Raw genomic sequence first — 17,856 nt, 5'->3', positions numbered from 1 at the left:
CTCTTTGACCTTTTTTGTGCCATATACCAATATGCTTTCCAATTGGTGTATTTTTATTAAATTTCTGCAAAAATGAACCCTACACACACTGCCATAACTCTGCTCGAGCATATACTAAAAATGATTTAGTCTTTTTAATTTATTGTACTGATTAGAATCCCTGAGAAGGAACTTCCACTTTCACTCTACAGTAAATTTTGTGTTGCACACCAGACAGAGAACCAGAACACACACATGCAGGTATGCATGTAGTGAAGAGTCCAGAAAACCGTGCTAGACCTCTTGAGCTAGAGGGTTTGCTGTTGGGTTAGTGCCTTGTTCAAGGGCACCTTGACTCGTCAGAAAGCATTGGGATTTATTTGTCTGTTGCAGTTGAGTAAAAACATTATTTCTGCATGTGTGCAGGAGTGTGGCTGTAGTTTGGTGGGCTCAGTGCAACAGCAATGCAACGTCAACACGGGCTGCTGCCACTGCCACGACTCCTTTAGAGGAGAGAAATGCAATGAATGTCAGCTGGGATACAGAGACTTTCCTCAGGTAAACAATATGAGCAATCAACATAGTTGTGTACTGTTTTTAATTCCTACTATTATACTAAAATAACATATTATTGAATTGGTGTCATACACGTGTAGTGGAATTAAGGCGATATTAGCAGCCTGTTTTGAGTCTGTCTTTGTGACGTTCCCGGTAGTGCACCACATGCGAGTGTACCATCTCAGGATCGGACAGCGAGACTTGCGACATAGAGCGAGAAGTTTGTGCCTGCGCGGATCGAACTGGGAAGTGCAGCTGCAAGGTATACATGTGATTTTTGTTTTACTTTAAGTACAAGACACATACAAAATACAATAAATGTATGCATATATGCATCTATTCTTAAAGGAAAATGTGATGGGAGACAACTGTGACCGTTGCAAGCCCAACACGTTCGGATTATCCCTGCAAAATCCGCTTGGTTGCAGCAAATGTTACTGTTACGGCCTGACACACTCCTGCACTGAGTCACAGGGACTCATCAGGATGTGGGTGAGTCGACGCTCAGTATCTTAACATACAAATTGAAACATAGTGATAATGACTTGACATACACATAAACATACATCAGCATGACACACCATGATGAATACTTATACAAAATATAATGGAATCTCAAGAGCGGCCTTTACTCAGATCATAATGTTCAGTGTTGATTGACAGTGTCATAACTGTATTCATTTAGCAGTATGTTTGTTATTATTGTAATTTAGACCTGTTTTGCATCATAGAGAGCTTTTCCTAAAATGTTTGACTCCCTCGAGTAACCAATGGAGGTAACCACATAAGCACATCATAATTTTATAGTGAATGGACTTGCACACATACATTATTTTAATTTGATTCTTTATTTTTTTGTTTTTTATACCGTACATAGTCTGTGAGGTCATTATACCCTAATGTGAAGTAATTTAGCTACAATAATTTCAATGTTGTTAAATTATCGTTTTGTTGTTATCAAACCTGAGCATCATCAACTTTGCCAAGGCAAAATTTAATTTGAATATGTAGGTGTACCTAATAAAGTAGTGGAAGTTAAATACCATATTCATATTTTTGCCATGGGTGTTTATTTAGTCACAGATAGTACCAGGGTTTGAGTGAATTTATTAAGGGGAAGCCTTTATTTGTACACATGTATTTGTATAATAATATTCAATAATAATAATAATATATGAATGTGCAATAGTTGTTTCTTAATTGAGGTGTGGTGTTTATTTAAGTGGACGAAGCCCGTGGCGATCAATTGAGGCATGTGTCTGATACAATATACAGTTTAGACTAGACCATGTTACCCTTTAAAATCACACTTTTTAATTGAATTCTCCTTGCTGAGATTTTTAGGGAATAACAATAATGTTATTTTTCTTATCATTTATTTTGTTGATACTAAGTAAAACCTAACCAGCCACCATTCGGGTATTGTATTTAAATATTTGAAATTGAATACATTTTGTGTTATCATGGAGATTGAAATCAGCAGTCTACCATGTGTGACAATGGCTTTATTATGCAGCCAGTATTGCCTTCATGTCCGAGCTATATAAGCTTAATAGAGGTCGCATCTTTTCTTCCCAACCAACTAGACACTTCGGCAGAGCCTCATATCAACACTGTAGGACTTCAGGGACATAAAAAAAAAAAAAAGATCCCAGCCCCGGCAGATTAATCTATTTTTAAAATCACTCCGCTCAACAGTATCCCCGAGTCAATAATGAACCCCTGATATCATTCGCACAATGCTGAAATGAAAATAACTAAAATGGGAGACAGGAAGGATGAAAACCACTTTAATTTACTCCAGCCTGTTGATGATAACTCAAATATTATTCACACATCAGACAGGAAGACTCCAACGGTAACGACACTTGTAAACACTTTTACGGGTTTACAATGGACCCCACTGTTCCCAGGGGATAGGGACTGAGCCCGGCCGTGAATAGCAAATATAAGCCATTAATTGACCCTCCCATAATAGCGATTGCAATTATTAATAGTTTATACCCTGAATACACTACAACCTCTGGTCCCAAAAACATATTTATAGAATTTCAAACAATTACAAAACATTTTGGAAAACTAGGAACATTTGACTGCACAGCAAAATGCAGGAGTTGGAGCAATAGTGTCGAGGTTGTGAAGAATGGCTAGCACTTCGTTGTTTACTGATCCGAAACCATGGAGCCACACAGTGACAACACAAATTGGCAGTTGTAGGTTTAACGATTTTCCATTTAGCTGTTGTTACTGATTCCAATTGTTTTGATGCCATGCTTAGTCCTTCTTTGGCAAAACTATTCTGACCCAAAGCACATGCAGCAAACATGAGCGTTGCTTGTATTTATGCTCTCCCGCTGAGTGTCATTAACAGATTTAACATGACTGCTGTTTTATTTTTTTAATTTGGGTTTCTGCAGAGCCTTAAAGCTTTAAAAAGGTTGAATGTTATTAATACACACACACACAGTACATTTTGTTACTTCTATAGAAATGGTTGTTTGGCGTGCCTGCTCACCCATCAAATGTAAAATTACACAACCAAGTAAATATTTTGTGAACTGCCTATTTCTGTGAATGTATTTGGCAAATCATGTGCCACATGGACAGATCCGCAAGTGTAATTTGGCGGGTTGGAGATGAAGCTTTTACTGTGTGTCTAACGCGAGTAATGTCTCCAATAACACGAGAAAAGGTTGCTAGAGCTGTAGTATATCAACTGTAAAGCGCACAAGTAGCCATCGCCATTGTCCAAAAGCTGGATTCACGATTGGACAGTGGCTCATTTATACATAGACAGGAGCATGCCCTCAAAACAGGCTAATTTCAACAAGAGAAAAGAAAGCATGGATTTTGACTCCCATTCACATTGATCCCACTTCCACCCAATTCACAGTGAGTGTTTAAGAAAAAAAGCAAATTCCATTCCCTCCCACAGACAGACAGAGACTGTTCCCAATCCCGAAAATTTTACAGAATCCCAATCCCATCCTTTTCCCCCCGCTCCTGCCTGCTCCTGCCTAATCCCGTGATTAATAGTGAAATTCACTCCCATCTCCTCGGGAGCTGGTGGGAATCCCCCAAAAATGTCAGCCTCAAATAGCATTTAGAAAATATTAGAGCAAAATTACTTACAAATGAAATAAATACAAAATTCTGATATAATATTTCTGTTCATTGTGGTAACATTTAGTAAATGAGAGGTCTTAAATTTGATCAATATAGCCTTCAAAAGTTGTAAAATATCTTAAAATTGGTTCTCTTAAACCTTCTCACCTTGTTAGTGGTAGGGGTAGTTATGAACTCTGCCCAGCAATGAAATGTGACACAGAAAAGAGACTAGGAAAAATAGATTACTTGAGCTCCATTGCGACTTCTAATAGATAACATAATATTTTTAAATATAGTGTATTTTTCACCTTTTATTTTCCATTCACGTGTTCCTAATATTCTTGCATGAAGACTATTTTTGCTTGCAAGATCCACAAATTGTAGTTGTTTTAATATAGCCACTGCTGTTTGTTTTTTATGGTTCCGTTGTCATCTGGTTTATGCATTCAAACATAAAGTGTGCACCAAAACAGGCACATTTTCCCACCTTTTGGTTTGCTTTGCAGTTAACACTGAGGCCAGAGCAGACAGTGCTTCCCCTGGTGGATAAAAACAGCATTGTTGAGACGAGAACAGGAGTGAGCTTCAAACACCCAGAGATCCTCGCACACGCTGAGCTTGTCACCACAGTTCTTTCTGAGCCCTATTACTGGAAACTACCACAACAGTTCCGAGGCTCCATGGTAGGAAACTTGTTTTTCTCATCATTTATTATACGGTCATTGATCCATTCCCAACATGTTCCCAATAGATCACAGCATACGGTGGGAAGTTGAAGTATGCAGTATACTATGAGGCTAGAGATGAAACTGGGCCCTCCTCATACGAGCCCCAGGTTATCATTAAGGGCGGCGCTAGCCACAACATTGTGATGACACGCCACGTAGCGGGACTCCAGATTGGTCAGCTCACACGGCACGAGATAGACATGACAGAGGTATGTTCAGGCTTCGGGAACTCAATAAACTTAAAATGTGTTTGTGTTGTATATTTTGGTAAATGTAAGTTTGCGATCAATGTTTTGTCTCTGTCTACAGCATGAGTGGAGGCATGCAGATGGACAGCCAATGACACGGCAGGACTTCATGGATGTTTTGTTCTATGTGGACTACATCCTCATCAAGGCCTCACATGGCAACCAGATGCGAAACAGCCAGTATAACGCACACAGACAATCTTGTCTTAAATGTGATTGGAAAAAATAAGTATAGCAAAAAAAATTATTGTGTCCCTCACAGTATTTCAGAGATAAATCTCACTGTGGCAGAAGAAGGTACACCCACGAGGGAGAGTGAGAAAGCCTACCAAATAGAAAAATGTGAATGTCCAATTGGATACTCCGGACTATCCTGTGAGGTGCGTTTGCAGTCAGCTAACCACAAATATATACTTCACTACAGTATCCGGGCATTGTTTTTGGTAGTTGTCTTGGAATTGTTGTTAATTATTCTTCTGACGGAAGGACGCTTTTGGGAAAGCCTGAAAAGTCACTCAATTGGGAAAGTGCATCTATCCTGGTGAAAATTTACCTATTTTAGGGCTCCTGAACACAAACCCCTAAAACTCACTGGAAAGTTGGAAGAAAAAAAGTCCACCCCGACACCACAAAGTGTTTCAAGCACCCAACACCAATACTGAAAAATAAATTGGCCATTTTGGTTTGAAGCAGCCAGTTTGGCCCAATCACAGTTGGACGAACTTAGACTGTGGAAAACACCTCAATAAGCCCCAAACAGAAGCAGGTATATCAAATCGAACATTAAGCATACTGTAAACTACTCCAAGAAATAAAATAATAATTATACAAAACGAGCTCCCTCCACTTTGTCATTTGGCATCCAGCAGGTCCAGAGATTTCTTATTTTGTTGTCTACATTTTGTAGTTCATCGATGAGAGAAAGAAACATGATTGAACTCTCTAACAACCAGCATGAGGCCACCGGGATGCAGAGATTTTAATTCAATGATCACAGCGCATTTGATGCCCGGAGCTCAAGTTTGAATGCAAACAAACAACTGCAGTTTTCTAACTGCCGTTAGTTTGTTGTTTGGCGAGTAATACACATACACATACAGTACTGTAGGAACGGAGCTGTTGTAAACAGGCTGCCGATTCACGGGCGATATTCTACACTACCATGGCTAAAACTGTAAAAAGCTCCAAACTGGTTAGCACAAGGCAAAACAAACACTTGATGGAAAAAAAAGGTGGGAAAAGTAAAAATACCGATAAAGGAAAAGGATAGTGGAACTGTTGTAACAGGGTGCCGACTCAAACCCAATCCTAGCCAATGTGCAGTAAATCGGCAAGCTTTTTATCCTACGCTGTCTAATGTGAGCGTCAAATTTTGACCATCATTTCCTAAATTTCTACTCTTTATTTTCTTTCTTTCCTGGCACAGGGATTGCTGATGGAAATTAGGTACAAAGATATAATCTGGCTCAGATCATCTCCACTCTTTTTGTTTGTCTTCTGTACATGGTCCCTGACAAATAAATGAATAAACTAAACTATGTTGATGATTCACCTTGAAAAAAAGGCTGCAAGGGTCATCGTTGTTTTTTTGTTTTGTTTTTTTTCCAATTTGGGACAAATATACATTATTCCCGTTTTAGTAGGATAATGAATCAGTACTTCTATTAGAATATTGCAAACAATTATTTGTACTGCAAACATTAATGATATGCTGGTCTCAACTGTTCAAATGTTTGAAACTTCTTGAGAGAACTTTGACGTGTGTTTCCAGTAGAATGTCTGAGCTTTAAATTGCTGCCTGTGTTTTGCTTTGCCTCGTTGGGATTAGGCCCCGCCGTTCAATTGTGATGTTTGTCAAACCAATTCAGCTGAATCCGGCTTCTGCTCTTAAGCCACAGAAAGCAAAGAGGAGCTAAGCCAATTTTTAGTTGAGTGTGGATTTTGTAGAAGGGGGTTATGATACACACAAGCCACAGCTCTGGCCGAATCCTCTAGGTGATGGTCATCAATTTATACTTGTAAATCTATTTTTTTAAACCTTGGTTTTAGTGACCCAAAGGCCGGCGGACCATCCAGCTTTATTGTCTGACAAGTCTGAAGTGTGCCAACTTGAAGGCAAATAATAAAGTGTAGCTCAACTTAAAACTTTTGTCGAGGGCTTTGCCAACAGATGGGCATCCTGTTTGTAGCTGCTGTCGTTATTAAAGTATTTCTAAAACGGGCGTTTAGCTCGAACAGAGGGAGCAGATGGCTCTTTAAAAGGACTTCATTAATTATTGCTGAACACACAGGTGTGTGCTCGTGTGTGTTCAAAAGTTACTGAGGGGAATAACCCTTAATTGACTGTATGTGTGAAAGCGGAGGTCAACAGTTGCCTTGAGAAATAGCAATTTAGGATAATTATGAGCCCATGAGTAGTGTTGTCTTCGCTCTGTGCAACCTCCATTATTATTCACATTTTATTGTGACTGTGGGAATGCATGCTCACACAAAAACGATCTGACATTCGGCAAGGTCCTTCTACAGTTGTACCCTGCCTGCTTTGTTAACTCTTACTGATGTTGTCTGTTCACTCTGTTTTATGTCCTTTTCTCTTTTTCTATGCAGGAGTGTGCAGCCGGTTTCTACCGCCTTCGGAGCAGCTCACACGCATCTGCTCCGGCCTCCAGAGTCCCCACTGCTGTGGGCATGGGCAGCTGTGTTCAGTGCCAGTGCAGCGGCCACTCGACCACCTGTGACCCTGACACATCCATATGCCAGGTAACTTGTGTATAGGTGTGTGTGTGTGTGTGTGTGTGTGTGTGTATGTGTGTATGTGAGACACTCTTGGGCTAGAATCACCATTCAGCCATATGCCAGGAAGCTTTTGAAAGAGAGTGAGAAAAGAAGTTGAGAGTGAGAAAAGAAGTTTAATTAGCCTCGCTGTAATTAACAAGACCAGGCTTATTCATATTTCACGTCATTCTGTCGCTCTTGATCGTGGGCCAAAGGTACTTCAAGAGAGGAGAATTTGAATTTCACAGTCCATGTCAATAGGCGACAGAGTACTGGCAGAGAGTATGGTGTCCGTCTCTTCAATGTGGAAAATCTCACCTCCTAATTTTGTTTTGCAGACCTTAGTAACAACAAGAATCATTTACATCAAAAAAAAAAAAAAAAAAAAAGACAAATAAAAAATACAACAAATATTTATTTATTTATTTAATAGAGCAACAACCATGTTCGGGAACGTTAACACACATGCTTCACTATAAGGCAGTAGAGCCTTTCTCCTGACCAATCAAAAAAGAAAGCTAATTATTATATTAAAAGATATTAAATATAAACCAAAGAGTCAATAAATTGTATTCTACACTATTATATGGGTATATCATTCATAATGACATTAACTGCGATTGGCTGGCGACCAGTTCAGGGTGAACCCCATCTCTCACCCAAAGATAGCTGGTATAGGCTCCAGCACGCCTGCGACCCTAGTGAGGATAAGCGGTATGGAAAATGGATGAAGAATGACATTGATAAAACATTTATGGAAAGTCACTTTTAAAAAGTAGTGTACTACAACAATTTTGTGAGGTCAAAAACTGTCAAATCCAAAAGTAGGAATGGCCTATAAAGCAATTTGCTGACAGTATGAATTCAGGGTGATCGTCAGTGGCCATCACAGGTGATCAGTTAACTTTTAGTTTTTTACATTATTTGGTATTGCAAAAAAAAATTGAAAATGCTGTATCTTAAAAGAGACATATTTTGTTAAGTGTACATTTTAATTGTTTGCATACAAATACAGTAGTTTGGAAAGCCAGTCCACCCATCAAGTATGAAATTAAGCAACCAAATAATATTACGCTACCATTTGCAGAATCATGGTAATTCCAGCTAACTGATTGTTGTTTAGAAATAAGACAGAGCCAGTCAGTGCAGCAACTAAAAATATCCACCAGCAATATACTGTATCGTATAGGGATGCAGATGTATTGACACGTTAATGCTGTCAGCCTGCTGAGGTAACCTCACTCCTTTCACATTTTTTTTTTATTGCCAATGCCATTCATTTTATTTATTTCAACCCCATTCTCACTCATTCCCTTTTTCATTTCTTATTCTTGCAAAGAACATTAGGTAAGCCTTTCCTTGATAGCAGTGAATGAACTCTTGGTTCCTTGCACGCAATCCACTATATCGCTCAAACCCAATTACATCCAACATGTTTCGCTTTTGTTCATTTTTTTAAAAATTCCTTTTCTCGCTTCTTTTCCGTTCCCTTTTCACTTGTTTTATTCCTACCTCTGTTCCGCCTCATAGCCATTTCTGATTTCCTTGCCCATTTTCATTGCACCTTCCATACCAGCGTCATTAGAATTTTCTAACCGAGCGAGCCAAATTGAAAACGCTAAACGAGTTTGTTTCTGGGGTAATTAGCAGTAACAAGGAACACGGGAAGTTAATGGAAATACAACTTCCTGTTGCAGCTGATTGAAGGTCTCATTTTAACAAACAAAACCAGCACAACAAAGCATGACCCTGGAGGGGAGAAAAATCAAGGGTACTCCTATGTACTGATACTGATAACCAAATTATTATTGTATATAAATTTGGAAACTATACCCACACATATAAATGGGCATTATGTGTATATTTTGTGATTAATGTATGTATGTGTGTGCCCATTCTAACTTTTCTAACAAATACGGAGAATGAAATCATCCAAACATGAAAGAAGCTATTCACTATCGACCGTTATGTGCAGCATGGGGAATGGCAATATTTCCTGCCTCGGTTAAAAAAAAAAAAAAAAAAAAAAAAAAAAGAAGGCCTTGAATTGTGCTGAAAAGAAATTATTTTTCTTTCACTGCTTTGGCAGTTGCTTCTACAGTGCAGATATCTGTTTGTTGAAAACTAAAACATATTAATTAAAATTCCAACAAAATATTCAAATGGCTATATATTTTTTAAACTTCATTGACCGTGTTTGAGCATATTCTCACATAAAAATATGCCTTTTCATCGCTAGTGAATATCATATATTCCACCCTGATAAAAAGTTAAATATTAAGCTAACATTAACTTAAAGCTTAAGTCTAACATTAAACTTTTTTTAAAACACTTCTCATTAAAATGTGCAATCCTTCGAGCAAGAATTGGCTATATTATTAAAACTTGAAAATTAAAAATTAAAATTACGCCAAATGTGTAATACAGCTCACCTGTCCTGTATACAGCGTTTATCTTGAATTTCTATCACTTGATGATAGCCGTATAATTAAACATAATAAAAAAAGTTTAGTTTTCATGTGCGGCACGGTGACCGACTGGTTAGAGCGTCAGCCTCACATTTCTGAGGACCCGGGTTCAATCCCCGGCCTCGCCTGTGTGCAGTTTGCATGTTCTCCCCGTGCCTGCGTGGGTTTTCTCCGGGCACTCCGGTTTCCTCCCACATCCCAAGAACATGCATTAATTGGAGATTCTAAATTGCCCGTAGGCATGACTGTGAGTGCGAATGGTTGTTTGTTTCTATGTGCCCTGCGATTGGCTGGCAACCAGTTCAGGGTGTACCCCGCCTCCTGCCCGATGACAGCTGGGATAGGCTCCAGCACGCCCGCGACCCTAGTGAGGAGAAGCGGCTCAGAAAATGGATGGATAGTTTTTATGTACAATAGCATTATTGGCCACTTAGCATTCAGCTATTTGCATCATGTGTATGGTTTCGTGTGTTCTTTATAAAGAACTGTCAAGACAACACAGAGGGGGATCACTGTGAGCGCTGTGCTGCGGGATTCTACGGTGTGGTCCGAGGATTCCATGATGACTGCAAACCTTGCGCCTGCCCCCTTACGACACCTGGGAACAAGTATATGTTGCCGTCGCACAAATTAATTCTTTTTAAAATGCTGTATCATTACTGGATATGTCCACGGGTAGTGTAGTGGTACAGCCACTGCTGGTCCCAAGCCTGGATACAAAGAGGGTGGGATCTGTCAAGAAGGGTATCTGGCGTAAATAATGGGCCAAACATATCATGCGAGTGACTCGCTGTGAGAGCTGACAAGATAAACCGAAAGTCACAACAGCACTGGTATATGACTAAACATGTTAATGGCTCAAATACGGGCTTCTGCTTTATCACACTCTTGCCCAAAATCAGCTGGGATAGGCTCCAGTGTTGTGTTCTTCACGATACATAGTGTAATATGTATTATTTGTGGAAAAAAACACTTCACAGTACTTTTGCGTAGTAACAGCCTCCTCTCCAATAAACGTTTGGATCCCTGTGCAGTTGAATAAATAAACAGCCTTGTTCCACTATTTATCATAATACAGTGGACATTTAATTTGCTTTGCCGTTGTTCCATATTGATATCGTTAACTGAACTCTTTCCCCATGTGTCTAGTTTTAGTCCAATGTGCGTCACCGAAGGGTATGATGACTACCGTTGTACGTCTTGTCCTGAGGGATACGAGGGAAAATACTGTGAAAGGTCAGAAACAAATTTACTAAATTACATTGTTTTGGGGGGGATATATGTTTCAAAGGTGCAATTCCAGAGAATGCAAATTTTATTTTACACATTTTGCAATGACGATTGAACAAACCATACCTGTATAGCTCATTCCATTTTGGCTAGTATTAAGTGCAAGATGTTTTTCTGACAAAACAACTACAAATAAACAGTATTGTGTAGTCTATTTTTTTAAGTGTAATTTACTTTGAAGCCATTGTGATGACTATGAATCAACTGGTAAAATATGCACTTGCATTAGTTAATGGCTGCTTTACCATTGACTTCCTTTTCCCCGTCCAGATGTTCCACTGGTTATCATGGTAACCCTCAGATGCCCGGCGGTCGATGCGAGGAGTGTAAGTGTTCCCCGTGGGGGGCGTTGCCCGGACCGTGTGACCCTGTCACTGGCCAATGCCGATGCACGGTCGGGGCATCTGGGAGGTCTTGTGACCAGTGCATGGAAAGGCATGTGTGTGGACCATCTGGGATCATCTGTAAGGACTAACACACAATCTTTTTATACATTATCACTTTTTTACTTTTGAATTTATGTTTGCTGTGCTATTTATCTAGTTCTTATAGTCAGCATATTAATATATACCTTCAGTGATAACAGCCACATTTATTTACCTATATTTGTTTGTATTGTTACCATAGGTGAAAGTTTAGTAATTTACAAACTTTCAATCCATGCTCCGACCACATCAAATGGGATAGTCAAAAAAGATTTGCAATTTAACATTGCCTGTCTGTCTAGTGTAGCTGAGTCACAATGGGACTCATTTGGACGACTTCCCTAGTAGGAGCTCGCTAAAGTGTGAGCCTTAAATTTTGCGTGCCTACATGCCCGACGTCCTGTTAAATTTCAGGCATGGGTCCTTCAGACTTTTCTGTGCGCCCTGTCATGGTAGATATATCGGCTATAAAAAAAAAGAACCCTTTTCCGCCATTAATGAGACAACTCTTTAAAAAAATTGACTTTCGAGATGGGAGGTAAAAATAAACAAACTGAGATAATGTGGTTGTACAAGTGTGCACACCCTCTTATAACTGGGATATGACTGTGTTCAGAATTAACCAATCACATTCAAACCGATGTTAAATGGGAGTTAGCGCATACCTGCAACCATTTAAAGTGACTGATTAATCCGAAATAAAGTTCAGATGTCAGCTGAGCTAGGTGCCAGCACACGCGCGACCCTTGTGAGGATACGCGGTATGGTAAATGAATGAATGCATAGATTTACTGGTATGCGTTTCCTGACATTTTAGTAGTCACATTTTACAGTACAGGCCATTCTCCACTGAGATCTTCCACAGCATCAGAAGGATCTTATTTTTCAAAGGAATCAGTCAGAAGAAAGTTAAAAAGAACTACATTGCATTTAAATATACAATGGAACACAGTGAAGGCAGAAAATATAGCATAACTGTGACATTACCAAGAACTGGATGCCTCGCCAAAATTGATGAAAACACGAGAAGAAAACCGCTCACGGAGGCTGCCAAGAGGCTAACAGCAAAATTGAAGGAGGAATTTCTGGCAAGTACTGACTGTTTGATACATGTGCCAACAATCTCCCGCATTTATCATACATATATCTGGGCTATGGGGTACGAGTGGATTGATGAAAGCCTTAGTGGGAAATGGTTGTGTGGGAAATGTGGGAAAATTTGTTGAAACCAAGGATAAACCTTTTGGCATTAATCCCAAATGTTATGTTCTGCGCAAACCCAACACTGGTTATCACCAAAAGAACTCCATACATTCAGTAAAGTGTGGTGGTGACATCATGCTTTGGGGCTTTTTTTCTTCAGGTGGAACTGGGACAAGGTGGAGGGATTTTTTAACATTTCCAAATACCAGTCAGGACCTCCAAACCCTCAGACTTCAAATAGAAAGCAAGAACACATCTAGAACATTTTAACTGCATTTGAGGTTAATCAGAGGCACTTTAAATGGTGGCAGCTGTGTGGTGACTCCTATTTAACATAGTTTTGTTATAAACCTTTTTTACTTCCACTCTTGAAAGAATTTATTTTTTCAATTGAATTGTACAGCTTATTGGTAACAATGGTGTAAAAAAGTTTTTAAATGATTTATCTTGGTGTAATTTTTTGTAAAACAAACACCTGGCATTTGAACAGGGGTGTGTAGACTTTTTTTTAATCCACTGTATGTCCACTCAATTTCATGTTGATTGGCGAAACTGGTGCTGGGGCTAATTTGAAATGACTTTCCATGGTTTACTGCTACATGTGTTTTAGGGGGTTTGTGTCTTTAACCCATGAAATACATACAATACATTGAATCTGTGTGTTTCCGGGCATGTTGAGCCCCTCCATAAGGAAGAATAATAAACATTAATTCCAAGTATTTTGTTTTACACTGGTAACAAACTACCATCATGCCAATGAAAAGGTAACTTTTTAGTTGACATGTAGTTGAAAACTTGAAATCAATAAAAGTACCTTAATGTAATTCATTAAAACTAAAATCATTACGCTGTTCTCTTTGGCTGCTTTCCAACAACAGAAGCCAACACAAAGACCAAATTGCGGTTAAACACAGTTTACCCACAGGCATCCTCGCCCCACTCGCTTTCTTCTCCTCCAATTTTTCTCTGTCGGCACCAAGTGCATTCACCTGATGTTGCCATTTTTACTTGATTTTTCTAAGCAAGTGCAAATGAGCAGCTTTCACCCGGTTGCCTTGGGAGACGGATGGGATAGTCTGCATCAGAATTGAAATTCCAGTTATTTCGGCTATAATTTTAATGTCATTTGGAGCTAATTTAAACTTAATATGATCATAATGATGGGGCCAATTTGCTTCCATTAGCATGTCTTGAGGTAGTTGTGTGTGTGCACCAGGGAGAGGATAGAAAGAGGTTTGTAAGACAGATGCTGATAAGAAATTGCTCGCTGGTCGCAGAGGTGATTGCTCCATGCATTCAGATGCCAAGCCTGTGTTCGTGCATTAGATGTGCAATTGTGCTGGTGCAGCCTGACAGCAAACTGGCTTCCCTGTTGTGCCCCAGACCATAATAATAAGTCCTGATGGGTCACATGGACTGAGGCAATCAGATGTCAGTTCGCTTGCTCTGTGGTAGCCGAGCCCTCCATTTAGTGGCTCTGAGTAATGGAGACTTGCTAACAGTTTAGATCTGTTAGACTTTATAACAAGGTTTGATTGACAATGATGGGAGCAGTGTTGTACCTGAACGAATTCAATGAACGAAAGTTCATGAACTACTCCATATTTTGTGCGAACGTGAACTGAACTTACTTCATTTCTGCCTGCTGAACATAAGAGAACGAGCTCATTCTGGTGTCGAAGAATAGTTAATATAGTCAGCCAGAGCTGTAAGGAATGTAAAGTTATCAATGTCCTTTCATCATCGTTTCTGTCATACTGTTTTTGTTTGTACATAAAGGACAAAAGTCCTGTTTTTGTTTTAATTCCTCATTTTAAAAAAGACCATTCAAGCAAAACGTTTTTCCTCATGTTTTGTAGGGTGAAAGCTGCAGCTGGCTACAAGTGTGGACTGAGTGGGTGGCAACAATGGGAAAATGAAATGCCAGTATTTTAAGGGGAATAGCCCCTCAGCAACATTGAGAAAAAAAAAAAAAAGAACTATGAGCTAGTTAATTTTTGGAATGGTGAACTTAGTTCAAAATGTTGAAGTATGAACTGAACTAGTTCATTTTTGTAACGGTGAATTGAACTTTGAACTATCCATCCATCCATTTTCAACACCGCTTATCCTGGTTAGGGTCGCAGGGTGCTGGAGCCTATCCCAGTGGGCGAAAGGCGGACTACACCCTGAACTGGTCGCCAGTCAGTCGCAGGGCACATATAGACACAGACTTATTTGCTGTTTTACTTTCCTTTTTTCTCACTTCAAAGAAACCTCTAAGGTCGAACACTATCCTTTCCAGGATTCTGGTTGACTTCCGATTTGTATAAGATTTTACCCATAGATCATTTAAATAATCAGTTAAAACGTGAAACAATTACCGTTGTAAAATCTATATTAATACTTTTTTTTGCTTTATTTTTCCATTTTAAAAATACAGCATACAAAAGTTACCAGCATGATCAGAAGCAGATTATACCTTCCCTTGACACAGATTCTCCTGATAAACAACATACAGTACCATTGTAAATTAAAATTTAACAGGCAAACAGAACCATAACACGTGAGAGTTCTATAAATTGACTGCACCCCACTGGCATCAACATGGCTGTGTTACTTTAAAGATTTTTGTTCTTTAGTTTGGGTGTGATAAAGAACCTGATCATGTTCTTCCAACAGCGGTTTCTTCAAAGGCGAGACAATGTTAATTCTTCAGAACTATTCTGTCAGTCTGTGATTTTCTCGTTTAGTTCCCTTTCCCATCTCTGTTTTATACACGCAGAATTCTGCTTCTCTTCCATTAAAGATCATTTAGTATGTATATATTTTAATCAGCCTCAATTCGTAGACACACATTACAGTTCTAATCATTCCACGCCTTTCTAGATCAACTTATTGTGTTTTACTTTTTTCTCAGAAATGTCCCTCAACTGTAAACGATTTGTACTGGTCATGCTTACTTAAATTGTGGTTTTGTTGCAATACCACGAGAATAAAAATTTTTTCCTCATTGTACAGAATGCAGTTAGCCTTTCTTTTTTAATCCATGTACAGACCATTTTTAAGTATCATTTTAACATTCCTAATAGTCATATAAATGTAAAAATGATGAGTGTGTCACAATAAGATGAGCTGTCACTCATGTTCCTCTCAGTTTTTTTACATTCACTAGTGTAAAATGCAGTAGACTAAAGCAAACTGTAGAAACCAACCATACCGTTGACAGTAACATAACCTGTATTCATCCTTTAACCACCATTGTAAAAAAGAATACACCTATTCCTTATAATAATAATGTATGTAAAAATTCCACGGCGCAAGTACAGGAAGTCTGAACGGTGGCGCATTGGTCTTGATTTTCGTAATTTCTCAGATGCACAAAGCCGGCGCATTTAAAAAAGGGGCTGTCTGCACCGTTGTAGGAGTGAACACAGCCGACTTCATTTTCCGCCAGTCAAAGCGGCTTCTTGCATTCCCTTTAAATGAGGTGCAACGATGGTGTTGCATTAAGTAGTCTTTGTGGAAGTCACTGCATTTGGCCTGTGTGGCAAAAGAGGGGTTAATACAGTATGAGCTGGTGATAACCGCGGCTGTGGACCTCAAGCATTTGTCCACACCCACGCACGGTCGTGATAATCATAATTTGAAAAACTATCACCTCCAGTAACATTTACCATGTGACTTTAATTTGCATTTAATCTAGACCATAATTTATAATTTTTTTCCAATGAAAAGATGTCCATCGGCAAGCCGAGCACACAGGATTTGAATGTGTGAAAGTGACTTGCGGGGACATTTAAATGACAACATTTGTATGTGCCATCCAAAACAAACATGTCACATTAAGGTAACAAATGATTCATCACTCACCTGCATGTCATGTGTGTTTTGCAGTGAGAAGCATGTGTTTGGTGAAAAGCTAACACAAACGTCCAATTTATCGTTCATCTATACACAAATAAGTATCCACATCAAGTTTGTGTTGACGTGAAAATAAATAGAGTGCTGTATATATATATATATATATATATATATATATATATATATATATATATACACACACACACTCACGGTGTATATATATATATATAGAGAGAGAGAGAGAGAGAGAGAGAGAGAGAGAGAGAGAGAGAGAGAGAGAGAGAGAGAGAGAGATACATGCACACTTTCAAGCAATTATCTTATTATCATCAAACGTACAGTATAATTTATTTAGAAACCAATCTCTAAATCCACTTTCCATGCTCTTTAAACGTATGCATTTTTAGATCGCCTACAGTCCTTACAATGATAATAACATACATGATACTATCTTAGTGCTATGTATGACTAAATTAAATAATGCTTGTGGCAATTTAAAAACTGATAGTATAATCAAAAGCGGACTTTTTTGTGCTGAGAATGCTAAAATTGATGTATTTTGTAAAAAATTAAATACAATGCCTTTGCATAACACATTGAAAAGGATTTTCCAGTCTTGACTTATTAAATAAGGGATTAGTTGTTTTTATGTTAATTAGTTTCAGATTTTTGTAGTATATACTGTGAATATTTTCAGTGTAACTTTTGTGTGTATGTGTGTGTGTGTGGGTGCGCGCATGTGTGTGTGTGTCTGAGTGTGAGTACGCTCTGGTTCTGTCAGAGATTGATAGAGAAGAAAGTCTTTCTATTTAATTTATCTTAGAATCCCCTTGTCAGAAATTGTAATTTCAACAATAAATCAGCCCCTGGCTGCAGAAAGGAAAGAAAAACTCTACACTCCACGCACACAATGTGTAATGCGTGTGTCTGAATGAGTCCCCTGATGTGCAATTTATGGGTATTCTCAGCCTGCAGTGTGCTCATAACAGGTGCGCTTACCTCCCTGCGCTGTGTCCTCTCACACACTGATGAGACTCTCATGGAAAGTCCCTTAAGGTTAACAACACTGTGTCAGCTATAAAAACAATCAAAATTCCACACTGCAAAAAAAAAGAATAATAAAATGTAGTTGTAGTTGAAAGTGCAGAGAAGGAAACACATTGTCAATAGCTTACAACAAAAAAAATTTACTTTGCTGTTAATTTTGTTTCAGTAGTAACAACTAAAAGGA

At 38.8% G+C, this 17,856-nt stretch overlaps 1 protein-coding gene across 5 annotated transcripts in view; it reads left to right on the top strand.

The window, feature by feature from the left end:
* The window catches only part of lama2 (laminin, alpha 2), a 159,554-nt gene that overhangs the window by 93,376 nt on the left and 48,322 nt on the right, over positions 1 to 17,856 (top strand). For 3 of the 5 annotated variants that reach the window (XM_061704860.1, XM_061704861.1, XM_061704859.1), the window contains exons 25-35: positions 406 to 537; positions 695 to 799; positions 886 to 1,029; positions 4,152 to 4,328; positions 4,397 to 4,582; positions 4,683 to 4,801; positions 4,884 to 5,001; positions 7,229 to 7,381; positions 10,348 to 10,472; positions 11,014 to 11,100; positions 11,425 to 11,618. In XM_061704860.1, the coding sequence (XP_061560844.1) occupies positions 406 to 537; positions 695 to 799; positions 886 to 1,029; positions 4,152 to 4,328; positions 4,397 to 4,582; positions 4,683 to 4,801; positions 4,884 to 5,001; positions 7,229 to 7,381; positions 10,348 to 10,472; positions 11,014 to 11,100; positions 11,425 to 11,618 (1,540 nt within the window). The remainder of the gene's footprint in view (positions 1 to 405; positions 538 to 694; positions 800 to 885; positions 1,030 to 4,151; positions 4,329 to 4,396; positions 4,583 to 4,682; positions 4,802 to 4,883; positions 5,002 to 7,228; positions 7,382 to 10,347; positions 10,473 to 11,013; positions 11,101 to 11,424; positions 11,619 to 17,856) is intronic. The other 2 variants (XM_061704863.1, XM_061704862.1) reach the window with 1 other exon arrangement.

This window comes from Phycodurus eques, chromosome 18 (assembly GCF_024500275.1).
Source record: "Phycodurus eques isolate BA_2022a chromosome 18, UOR_Pequ_1.1, whole genome shotgun sequence".
Taxonomy (NCBI): Eukaryota; Metazoa; Chordata; class Actinopteri; order Syngnathiformes; family Syngnathidae; genus Phycodurus; species Phycodurus eques.
Note: the sequence above shows the minus strand (reverse complement) of the source record. Positions and strands in the feature narration are given on the sequence as shown.